At 46.1% G+C, this 11,046-nt stretch overlaps 1 protein-coding gene across 1 annotated transcript in view; it reads left to right on the forward strand.

The window, feature by feature from the left end:
• The window catches only part of ELP1 (elongator acetyltransferase complex subunit 1), a 32,147-nt gene extending 24,956 nt beyond the window's left edge, over positions 1–7,191 (forward strand). The window contains exons 28-36 of the mRNA XM_033084833.2: positions 354–415; positions 939–1,001; positions 1,115–1,175; positions 1,750–1,863; positions 2,518–2,629; positions 3,765–3,892; positions 4,286–4,440; positions 5,436–5,514; positions 6,497–7,191. Coding sequence (XP_032940724.1) covers positions 354–415; positions 939–1,001; positions 1,115–1,175; positions 1,750–1,863; positions 2,518–2,629; positions 3,765–3,892; positions 4,286–4,440; positions 5,436–5,514; positions 6,497–6,564 — 842 coding nt within the window. The 3' untranslated portion in view covers positions 6,565–7,191. The remainder of the gene's footprint in view (positions 1–353; positions 416–938; positions 1,002–1,114; positions 1,176–1,749; positions 1,864–2,517; positions 2,630–3,764; positions 3,893–4,285; positions 4,441–5,435; positions 5,515–6,496) is intronic.
• The last annotated feature ends 3,855 nt before the right edge of the window (positions 7,192–11,046 follow it).

Consider the following 11,046-nt stretch of genomic DNA (forward strand, 5'->3'; position numbering starts at 1 on the left):
GTTGTGCACCTGTTGTATATTTCAGGAAGAGAATGGAGCATTATCCTGAATTCAGCCTTACTCAGAGGTGACGTTTATGAAGGGCCACTTAACACAGAGGGATTCTTATCTTCCAGAGCTGGATACTCCAGTATTTGCTTTTTCTGTCACTTAATATGATTTAAATCCTTCATGCCTTTAATGTTTCTTATGGTGCCCTTTTTAAATTACAGCTGTAATTTTGTACAATTGCAATTGAGTACATGTATGAGCAGACAGAAAGTGTCTCAGTGAGTGGGATTTTCCTCTACTTTTTCATTTTCTGGCACAAAATCCAGCTGTTTCTGAAAAGCTGAAACTCCACTTTCTTGCAGGAAAACTAGTTGAACAGAGGAAGTATGCAGAGGCAGCCATACTCCTGGAGCAGTACACTCAGGTAATGTAATCACCCTCCTGCCTGTGTCCCAGTAATGTCCAGTAACTGTCAGTCAGATACACCATCCATGTTTTCTCTGTTCTCCTGCACCACATGTGACTCCATGCATGCTGACAGCAAAACAGTCTGTGCCATGGGCCCCCTGGGGAGGGCAAAGCAGGCCTGAGTAATGCAATGAGCAGGGTGGGGATAAATGCTGCGTCCCTGAGTTTTTCCACTCATGAGGCTGACCATGCTTTGGTATGAAAAGCTTTTGTCTCAGAGAGCTGAAACATAAGGAAGACCGAGTTCCAAAGGGATTTCCCCTTAGTGTGGTAGAAGTAACATAGTTTTGCTGAGTTGGTTTGTGATTTTTGTTTGCCTGTTTGGGTTTTTTGAGGTCAACATATCAAAGTAGCTAGCATAATAGTGTTTTCCTCTCTCGACTGTGATACTGCTGCGTAGAAATACCCATCTGAATAGCTTCTACTTGCATATGTATTACTAACAGCAGCAGCAACCCATGGTTGCTCTTCCCTTCTAGGACTATGAAGAGGCGGTTCTCCTGCTCTTAGAAGGGGCTCTTTGGGAAGAGGCTTTGAGACTGGTAAGGCATTTCAGACCACAAGAACAGAAGTGGAAATACATCTTTAGAGTGCTAAAACAGAAGGATGTGGTCTGGGTTAGATCCTTAAATGATACCTTCTTTCGCTGATCCAGATTCACAAGTATGGTAGACTGGATATCTTGGAGACCAACTTGAAACCTGCTATTTTGGAAGGTGAGTCTGTGCAAGAGTCTAAGATTTCTCTGTGCTATAGAGGCTAAAGAAGATCTTTGCTGGGTCTATGGGAAGTCACAGCATTCTGGTACTGGAAGGTGTATGGAAGTATACTTTGCTTTCACCTAATTGATGCTGCTCAGTTAGCTGCACTTGGCTCTCCTCAGTGCATCCTGAAGCCCTGCAGTGTCATGGGATCCTTTTAGCTTGGTCAGGCTCCTTTGGAACTTTTTCCAGACCTTACAGTCAAAAGCTGCAAAGGGGTCTGTGTCTGCATGTCCATGAACAAGCAGTCCTTGTTCCAGAGCACATATGGCAGCAGAGCTATGGACCAGGAAAATGGTTATCTGTCCTGTAAGTTTTAATGAGTAGTTTGTGGAAATAAAAAAATATTTTATAGCTTTATTCTCCCTTCCACACAGAAAGAATGTTTTGTTACTATTCCTTGTTCTTCTTTTCATGCTCTTTGAGATGAGGGATTTTTTTCTGAGCTTGTTGAAGGACTGTGCTTGTGTAAAAAATGCTTTTCTGTTTCTCTTGCATAAATGTTTGTTTTGATTTTCTTAATGATCAGCTCAGAAAAGTCAGCTGATCTTCCTAGATTCTCAGAAAACAGCATTTCTTCACCATAAGAGTCGCCTGCAAGTGGTGCGAGAGCTGAAGGAGAAGGCCTGTGAGAACCTGCAGGGTTAGTATTAAAGTGCATATGACTTTCTCCTGCATAAGTAAATATGTGTGATCATGTTTTTGTTTGTGGTTTCTGTTTGCTCTGATGGAGCTGTGCTCTCCTTCAGCTCCAATGAGCTCTACAGCACTAAAGTAGCACCTTTCTCAACCCATCCTCACTCCATACTTGGAGTGTGGTTACTCTGTAGTTTCAGCTCTTCCTTGGGTTTCAGCTTTCATGCAATGAAAATGCATCTTTGAAAGCTCTTCAAAGTGATACAGCATTGTCTCCACAGAACCATCTTGGCTGGGTAAGACAGTGCTTAGCATGTCCTTTGAGCCAAGTACCTATAGGCATATTCACTTGCCAGCTCACTCAGGCTCAGGGAAGTTCTCTGAAAGCAAAGTGCTGTGTCCTAGTTCAGATCTGCTGCACTGAGATTGTCATCCCTCTGTGCTGTTCAATACCATGATCCCCACCACAGTGGAGGAGCAGTGTTGTTCTCACAATTACTGTTCCTTCTGGTGTGCTGGCTCAGTGGGTTTGGAAGCCACAAGGCTCCAGAACATCAGCAGGTAGAATGAATCTGCCCAGCAAGCTACACAGATCAATCAGAAAACTTGAAATAATTCTGACCTTTTTCCATATTGTGACAGTTGTTGCCATGTTTTGCAGATTATGACATGCCGAATTGCCCAGAATTGGAGCTTTTCTCTGAAACCAGCAGTGTTGTGACAGCCAGTGACATGAACAGCAAATACTCACACAGCAATTCAAGAATATCAGCGTAGGTATCTTCCTTCAAATCAGGTAGCGACTGTTGTGGCATCAGTATCCAGGAGGTCAACTTGGCATGCTTCTCCTTGCAGCTGTGTTTGCCTTGGAGCTGCTTTTATTACAGGCATTTCATGGTTGTTGTAACTCTCATTGGAAGTGAAAAAGCAGAAAAAGCCAGAAGCTACTAGTGCAACAGGAGCTGGGTGCCTGGCAGAGAAGCTGAGAACAGAGACTCTGGGCGGGTTCTGCCTCCATGGATGTTGGGCTTGTGGCCAGCATAGCTGGCTATAGAAAGCTAGATACAGAATACAGGCAGAGCCTCTCAAACATTAACAACTTGTGTGAATGTCTTGTGTTCTTTGGCCAGGTTTCTTGCTTGGTGCGTGGGAGTTGCTACTAAATCTCATACCAATGTCTTCCCACAATGGTTGTGTGCATTGTTTTTGAGTGCTCTCAAGAATACGAGCTGCAGGGTAGGGTGGGGTGCGTAACAGGCTGGTGTAGTTTGTGGGACCACTTCTGAATTCCCTGGCTGAATTGTGGAAGAATGCAGTTGTTGGAAATATGTGGACTTTTTAGACAGATTTTTTTTTTTTGTGGAACAGATGTAAACAGGAGGAGAATGCAGCCTTAGTATTCAGCATCTGAGTGTGTGGATCATTTGGGAACATTATGCAAGTTGGACTGGTCTATGAATGAAGTTGCTTTCCTGTGATCATGGGTGTGATCAGAGCTGAGCAGACTCTGAGATGGCAGAAATTAAAATGTTCACAGCCAAGCACGGATCCTGGCCACCAGTGTTTTAAGTGGACCTCAGCTTTGCCTGATAGTGACTACTGCTTTGTGCTTGGAGAAACTCTTGCTTTATATTGTAGAATGCTTTAACCTTGTTAGAACATGAAGCAGTCCTTTTTGGAGCAGAGAAACAGCCTGACTCCTGTCTTGTGTTTCAGTCTACTAAGGATATTGGTTGAGTAGCACTGAAAACATTGTCACAGCACATAAGGTTAGCACAACCCTCTGCCACTGAAGAAAGCAAGGATTTGAGTGACAATTTTTGTGCACACTGTTGATGTTCCTTCAGATTTAACTCTGCTAACAGCTAATCCTGTTGTGCACACTGTAACTGAACATGCTCTTTTCAGGCGATCCTCAAAGAACCGACGCAAGGCGGAGCGTAAGAGATACAGCCTAAAGGAGGGGAGTCCTTTTGAGGATATTGCCCTTCTGGAAGTCCTGGGAGAGAGTGTTCGTGCTGTTGAGACTGTGAAAGGTAGGACAGTTGGTGATCTTAATCTGTGCTGCAGCTTGTGAGGATGAGGACAGCTAAGGTAAAGTGCCCCCTCTTGTTCTTACTGTGTATGCTGGGAAGAAAAGCTGCCTGGTCCATACAGTCATCTGTGTTGGACCTTGGTTTAGTTAATCTGCCTCTGAGCTCAGAGTAACACGTCAGCTCGCTGCATTTGAAGTTGGGAGCAGAGAAAAGAAGCCTTCTCAGTGCCACTACAGATTTGTCTTATTTTTGTTCTCAGACAGTGCAGGGTCTCGGGAGGAACAGAACCAGTTCTGAGTTGCTGCTGTCCTTCCTGTGTGTTGATAGCACAGAAATGCAGTTGTTTAGTATACCTGTGTTGATTGCTATGTATTGCTCTGTTCCCTCCTGCAGGAGAGATACACATCCTTCTGAAGCAGCTTGTGCTCTTTGGTTATGATGAGCAAGCTGGGGCACTGCAGCAAGTCCTGGAAGAGGTTTTGCAGTTGATGGAGACTTCAGTCCCAGAAATCTGGACTCCAGACCTGCAACAGAGCTCTGTCAACCTGGTCTGTGCTCATCCACATTACCTATCACACTCACTAGACAGTATCAAGTGTTAGCAGTATTTTGCATTCTCCAGCAGAGAGCCTAGAATCCTTCCATGGTTTTCAAAATCTGGGGTTTTTTTAAGAGGTTCAGCAGGTGTTCTGGGCAGGACCTGTCAAGTCAGTACACTCTAGATTGGTACAACATGTATAGTCTACTGTGTTCCCTGCACTGAATTGCACACTGGGTGTGATGAGGTTTTCTGAGGCTTGTGTTACCTTATCCTAGTGATGACTTGTTTTTGTAAGCTCCATCTTAAGCAATTTGTAGAATATGAGAACACTCCCTTCTTTTCTAGGCCTAGTGGTAGAAGTGTACTAGAGTAGTTGTTACCCAGCCTGGTCTTGTGAAGTGAAAAGCTTCTGGATTGGTCAATTTATTCTGAACCATATGTCATAAGGAGTAAATTACAGAAAAAGGGGTTATGTCAGGCTTCTAAGCTTCATAAGGAAATCACAAGGGCTTTAGTTAGTTCCCTTCCAGAGCATAAAAGTCTTTATTTCTGATAAGTGGTTTCTGCACATTTATGGTCAACACAAGATGTCCCCCAGTATCTTCTCCCTAACTGCTCATTAGCAGGACTCTTAAATAAGAGAGTTTAAAAATGTTCTGTATGACAAGGAACAGAGACTCCCAGATGAGCTTTAAATATTGATCATGCTGTAATGAAATCAGTCCTGCTGAATCATTACATTTATGGTGCTGTAAAGAAGTAGGTGCTGGGCTAGGAGTTCTGCGTCCTGAAAAGCTGTGTGAAAGCAGTTCTCTCTTTCTGCCTCTGTGTTAACTTTTCTGAGACGTTACTGGGCTTTGATCACACTGATTACACTTGGATTCTGTTCACTTTGTACTGTGAGGGCTTCTGGTTTTGGATAGTAATAGCAGTTTCCTTTGAGAGTATCCCTGCTTGTGCCTTGCTTTGTTCAGGTTGGAACACAGGTATTTCTTCTTACAGGTCTTGGGACCCAATTCAACTGCAAACAGCATTATGGCTGCTTATCAGCAAAAGAGGATGATGCCTCCTGTTGTCCAAGGTTAGTTGAGGCTCTGAGTTAAGTTTGGGTGTGAAATGTCAGGGAGGGTAGTGGGCTTGGAGGCTCTCCAAGCACTGCTACCTTCCAACAGTTGTACAGTTACTGAGCTATGGTGGTTCCTTGCTTTTTTTGATGGTGTACCATCCTAACTTGTGGCAAGTGAGCAGCCTTCTTAACAAAGTTTATTTTGCTCTAAATTTGTGTGCTAAAACTGTCTCAGTTTAAAACTGTCTCCTGTGCTAAAATATCTCAACTGCTCCTGGGTTCTTGTGTGGGTAATGTCAGTCTTTTGTGAGGGAATCAAAAATCTGATATCTTAAGGAATGGGTTAGATAATTCTTGTAACTTATCTGCTGAATTTTTCTCTCTGGCTTTGGCAGTCAGGCCAGGCTGTTGACCAGACCAGGCTACAATCTGTCGTGTCACTTTGCCGTCTCAAAATCCTTGCAGTGGATACAAAATCAGGGCTGAGAGACCTAGCAAACAGTAGTCCCAGCTCGTCAGTATTCCATCTTCCCTCCGGTCCTACATCCTCTTTCCTGAAATTGCCTGGGCAAATCCTCTGTTGAACCTATAGGTGCAACCTGTCTATTGCCACTTGTCAGGGCTGGCTTCAGAAAAAGCCATGTGCCTCTTACTCCAAAAGGAGCCAGCTCTTTGTGGTGCATGATTGGCAAGTGACAGGTGAATGAATGGAGTTCTGCTTTGTGCCACTAATGGTTGTGGCTTTGTGCCTGTGCCTCCTTGTTCCGAACAGTAACACTTAATGATTGAGAGGGAACTTGGTGTGCCTGGAGGTTTCTTGGTGAAAGCAGATCTGAGGACACTCTCCTGGTGATCTGTTACTACAGGGAAATTATAGATGTCAAGAGATTTGTGAGCATCCTTTGATGTAAGAAAAGTGAACAAAGTAGTTAGCACCTCTTGAAAAAACTATATTCCTGTTACCCCCTGTTCTGACACTTGTTCCATTGCCTTTCAGATCCAGAAGTACTGACTCCACCAAAATTCAATAAAAACCTACAGTGGAAACTGCATCTTCTCCAGTAACCCAAAGCCAAGGACTCCCTGTGGACTCTGAACTCTGACTTTTCATATAATTTCATTATATCTTTGCAGAAGCCATTGCTGTTCTGGTGTTTCTGATACACTGTTCTCAGGGCTGTGCAAGTGAAGGGTCCCTCTGCTTGGTGCAGCTGTGACTGTGACCCATACGGTGTCACACTTACAGGCACAGCCACTCACGTCCACTGCAGAGGTGGCTTGTGAAGCTGGGGAGCAAAAGGTTATGCAGCTCTGAAAGCTCCTACCACTGTTCCCCCCTTCTGAATGAAGCAATCCCACTGGTATTGGATGGGTTATCTTCTCTGCCATCCCTCCCTCCCAGCTGATACCTGCCATGACAACAGGCCACATTTTAAGCACTTCAACCTGCTGTAGAGAACTCACCTGTAAGACTGTACCAATACCAAATTGTTATAGTTGATAAACAAAGTTTGTTTTCTCTGCTGAAGCTGGGTGTTGCTGATAGCAGATTTTCATGATTGCTTTGTTACATCAGAGTGAATCCTGCAGTGGCCAACAGCCATTGTTATATTGAAACTGGGCCCATTCACACCAAGGAGGTCTTGGACAGAGGAAAACACAAATAAAAGCTGGGCAGAGGTGCCGGTGTCATACCCTGTTGGGTAATACTACCCTAATTATCTGACATCAAAGCAGGTAGACTAATTCTGCTTTATGGCATTGACAGATAGCAGCTGTACCCTAATAATGCTATGCACTATTGCAGAACTGTATCATCTGGTCTTGTACCGAGAATCAGGTTTTACCCACAGAATATTTCTGTGATCTGATGCAAGAAGCAACACTTCTAGGAGCAGAGGAAGGAGACAAGGCTCCAAACTCCTTCAGCGGTAGGATCCCCTTCTTGGTTAATTTTGGCCTGGCAGCTGCAGTGTTCAGGCCTCTGTTGCGTGCTGCAAACACCGCACAAACAAGGTGCTTAGTGTCTGTTGGAGGTGCTTAATGGCACAGCAGCAAACCGTGTTCTGACTGCACAGCACAAGCATCTGCAGTGCTGCAGGTCACTGTTTTTGTGTGGCAAGAGCTCCATCAAATTGGGGTGGCCACTTGGTCTCACACCATATATGTTGTGCAGTCTTGGGCTTGCTAGAGGGGAGTGGTAGAAGTCTTTTTTCACTGTGAAGCATTGGAGCACGTCTCGTTTCCGGTTGTTCTGAGTTGCATGGCCTGTTTTGGGCTGTGTGACTATTGTCAAATACTGTGACTACACTGGAAAGAGATTCACTAAGAGTAAATAAAGCCTTTTGAGATAGCAAAACACATGAAAGGCTTTACAGGGCAAGACTGTTTCACAGGATCTCAGTCTTCAAAATGGTAGCAGAGAACAGTCCATGGTGAAATACAGAAGCCATCTACCAGATCTGGAGAAAGGGTTGATAAGGAAGTTTGTGCTCCTCTGCGGAGCACTCTGGCCCTGCAACTGAAATGTGACACTGTCACCAGTAATTCCTGACATTCCTAAATCTGATACGAGGTCTTGCACAACCTATCGACTAGAAAGAGAACACAAGAAAAGGTAATATTGCCACTGACTTACTGAGGATTCATGCTTGTTGCTTTTCCATCATGGTGATGGTGAAAAGCAAAGACCCTTTTGTGTTAGGCTTGCTTTCTTGATCTCCCACCAAGGCAAAACCCCTTCAAATCTGCCATCCAAGTGAAAGACCAGTCTTCTAAATAATTCATCACTGAATTCTTATTCACCTTTCCCTCTTGAGTGAACTTGGAGTAAAGAGCAATCAAACTGGGAGCAGCACCTAGTGTTGGTGAGCCTCGAGAGGCCATGTCCTGCTTACTACTTCTGCAGTTCCTGAACATTAGTTTCTTCTCAGCAGTAGCTAGGAGTCACCTTTCCCTTGATTTCTGCTGGCATGTTATTTGCTTTCTTAGTGGTGCACATAATCCTGAAATAGACTCAGCTTTAGTTACTGGCATTACAGACACATTGAATTTGCTCTTATGAATTCTGTGGAGGCTCCTACAAACAGTTACTAGGAATGGAAGTAAGTCATTAATGCAGAAATACAGAGATAACTTTAAAAATTTCTCAGCCTCTGAGCAAATGTGGCTGTATGGAAGCCTGTTTCTCGTCAGATATTTTTCACCTGTCTGCTGATTAACTTCATTAAACACAAAAGGAAAAGAAATCCATCAAATTCAGTAGGAACTTTCATTAATAGATCCACAAACTGTGGTTCATTGGAGCAACAGATTACATGTTCTTGTTAGATTGCCAGTGATAAACACACCTGCAAAATACAAGTGTATGGTGCTATGTACAGCTGTTCCCAGGTAAACTCCAATGGAGTCAGAGACACAGATCTTTCCAAAGTAAGATCCTTGACTTGTCTGCAAGGTGGTCACGTTCTCATCCTCTGGCTTGGAGGCTTTCAAAGAATAAATTTATGCTTGTGGGGAGAAGCAGAGATGAAACTATAGTTAAATATTCTGGAATTGTCAATTGAGAGGAGGGGAGAGAACCACTTTCTGTGTAAGTGAGTATTGCAAAGAGAGGATAAAGGCAGTGGGGTTTTCTTAAGAGTGGAACAGAACTCTTGTACCACTCTCACCTGGATAGCTGCAGGGGCAGCTAGGGTCATCTGGCACTCCACCTGATAGTCTGTCAGCCCATCAGCCTACCATCAGCCCATGTTAATCCCTTCATCATGTATCTCACAGCACAGCTCATGGGAAGTCCTTTACTACATCTTCCTTGGGTTTAGGCCTCGTTCCTGTAACTATCACTGAAGATAATACAGCTCCAGAAGAGATCTAATTACAGCCAGGGGTGGAAGGGAGATGCTTTCTCATCACTGGGTGATGAGTGTTAAGGATATGCTGCTATTCTGATGCTCTCTTCCAACAAAGATATCATGTTGGTTGCTTGCAGTCTCCTGTATGGATTTACCAGCTGTAGATGAAAGATTGGAGGAAGGCTGTGGGTCCCCTGCAGAGCCACACATGAAGTAACTTGTGACAACGTCTACATTTTCTGTCTTAGTTTCCTTCATAATGGAAGGAAAGGCTACCATTGAGGCTACCTCTATATAGGCAGCTGCCCCCGCTGGCTTCAGAGAGCTTGCGCCCGCTGCAGACCTTTCCCCTACAGTGGTGACCTCACAGAGCAAGTGCTGGACATGCTGCCATGCCTCTCCTGGGGGTCAGCCCTGGTGGCACTGGTTCTCCTGGTAATGCTGCTGATTTACATCATACATAGGCTTGTCCCTCTGAATCGTGCTCGGCATTAGAGGGTGTGGCAACTGGCTTGGCTGCATGCTGTTCCCATACGGATGGATTGTAGGGGTTTATGCTTCATTCTGACCTGCTCTGAGAGGTATTAAAACCACAACTCCCACCCAGATGTGATGGCCATGGACCATAAGCAGTGCATTTCACTGTGAAGAAGCATGGCTTCCCATTCTGGCCTGTGTCTGCCATGAGGAAGACCACAGCTCTCCAGCATTCACAACTGGCCTTCATCCAAAATTACAGTAATTTCACGAATACAAGCCGCACCAATTTGACCAAAATTTTGGTGGAAACCCGGAAGTGCGGCCAATATTCCGGGGCGGCTAATACATTAACAAAATTCTAAAAGCTGCCAACACGGAAGTGAGAGCCCGCGGCAGCCCCAAGCCAAGCTGGAGCCCGGCCGGCCCCGGCAGAGGTGGGAAAGCCTGGCAGAGGCGGGGCCAGCAGTGTGGGGGGCGGGCGGCAGAGCCTGAGCCAGCAGGGCGGGGGAGCCCGGGAGAACTGGGGCTAGCAGTGCAGGGGAGCATGGCAGAAGCAGGAAGGCCGGCGGGTGGGGCTGCCTGGCAGCGGGGGAAGCCCAGCAGAATCGGGGCCAGCAGCGTGGGGGAGCCTGGCGGTGAGGGGGCCTGCAGTGCCGGCCAGGGCGAGGAAACGCAGCGCGGGGCGGCCAGTGAGCCCGGCGGCGGCGGCGGCAGCCCTGCCGGCAGGGCGAGCGAACGCGGCGCGGGGCGGTGCTGACGGGAGAGGGGGGCCAGCGAGCCCGGCGGCGGCGGCAGCACCACCCGGCCAGCCCCGCCAAGCCGTGGCGCTGAGCTGGGCCACCCGGCCCCGTCGGCAACCATGAGCGGGCCGAGCCTTCCTGGCCCCGCCCCGAGCCAGTAAAGCCCGCTGTGCCGCGATCCTGTTACTAATTGGCCAATTTGTGAAAGCTGCGCACGGATTCTCGCGACGAACAAAAGTGCGGCTAATATTCGGGGTGCGGCTTATCTATTGACAAAGACAGCAACATTGTCGAGGCACCGGAAGTGCGGCTTATAATCCGTGCGGCTTGTATTCATGAAACTACTGTAGTTCCTATTGCAAAGCATTAGCACTTCACCTCTGGAGCCAGCTAAGTCCCTAGTTTGTGTCAAGAACGAATTCACAGACTGGCAGTCAGCTTTTGTCATTGTTCCTAACTCTTTAAGCTTTATT

This window comes from Catharus ustulatus, chromosome Z (assembly GCF_009819885.2).
Source record: "Catharus ustulatus isolate bCatUst1 chromosome Z, bCatUst1.pri.v2, whole genome shotgun sequence".
NCBI classification, from domain to species: domain Eukaryota; kingdom Metazoa; phylum Chordata; class Aves; order Passeriformes; family Turdidae; genus Catharus; species Catharus ustulatus.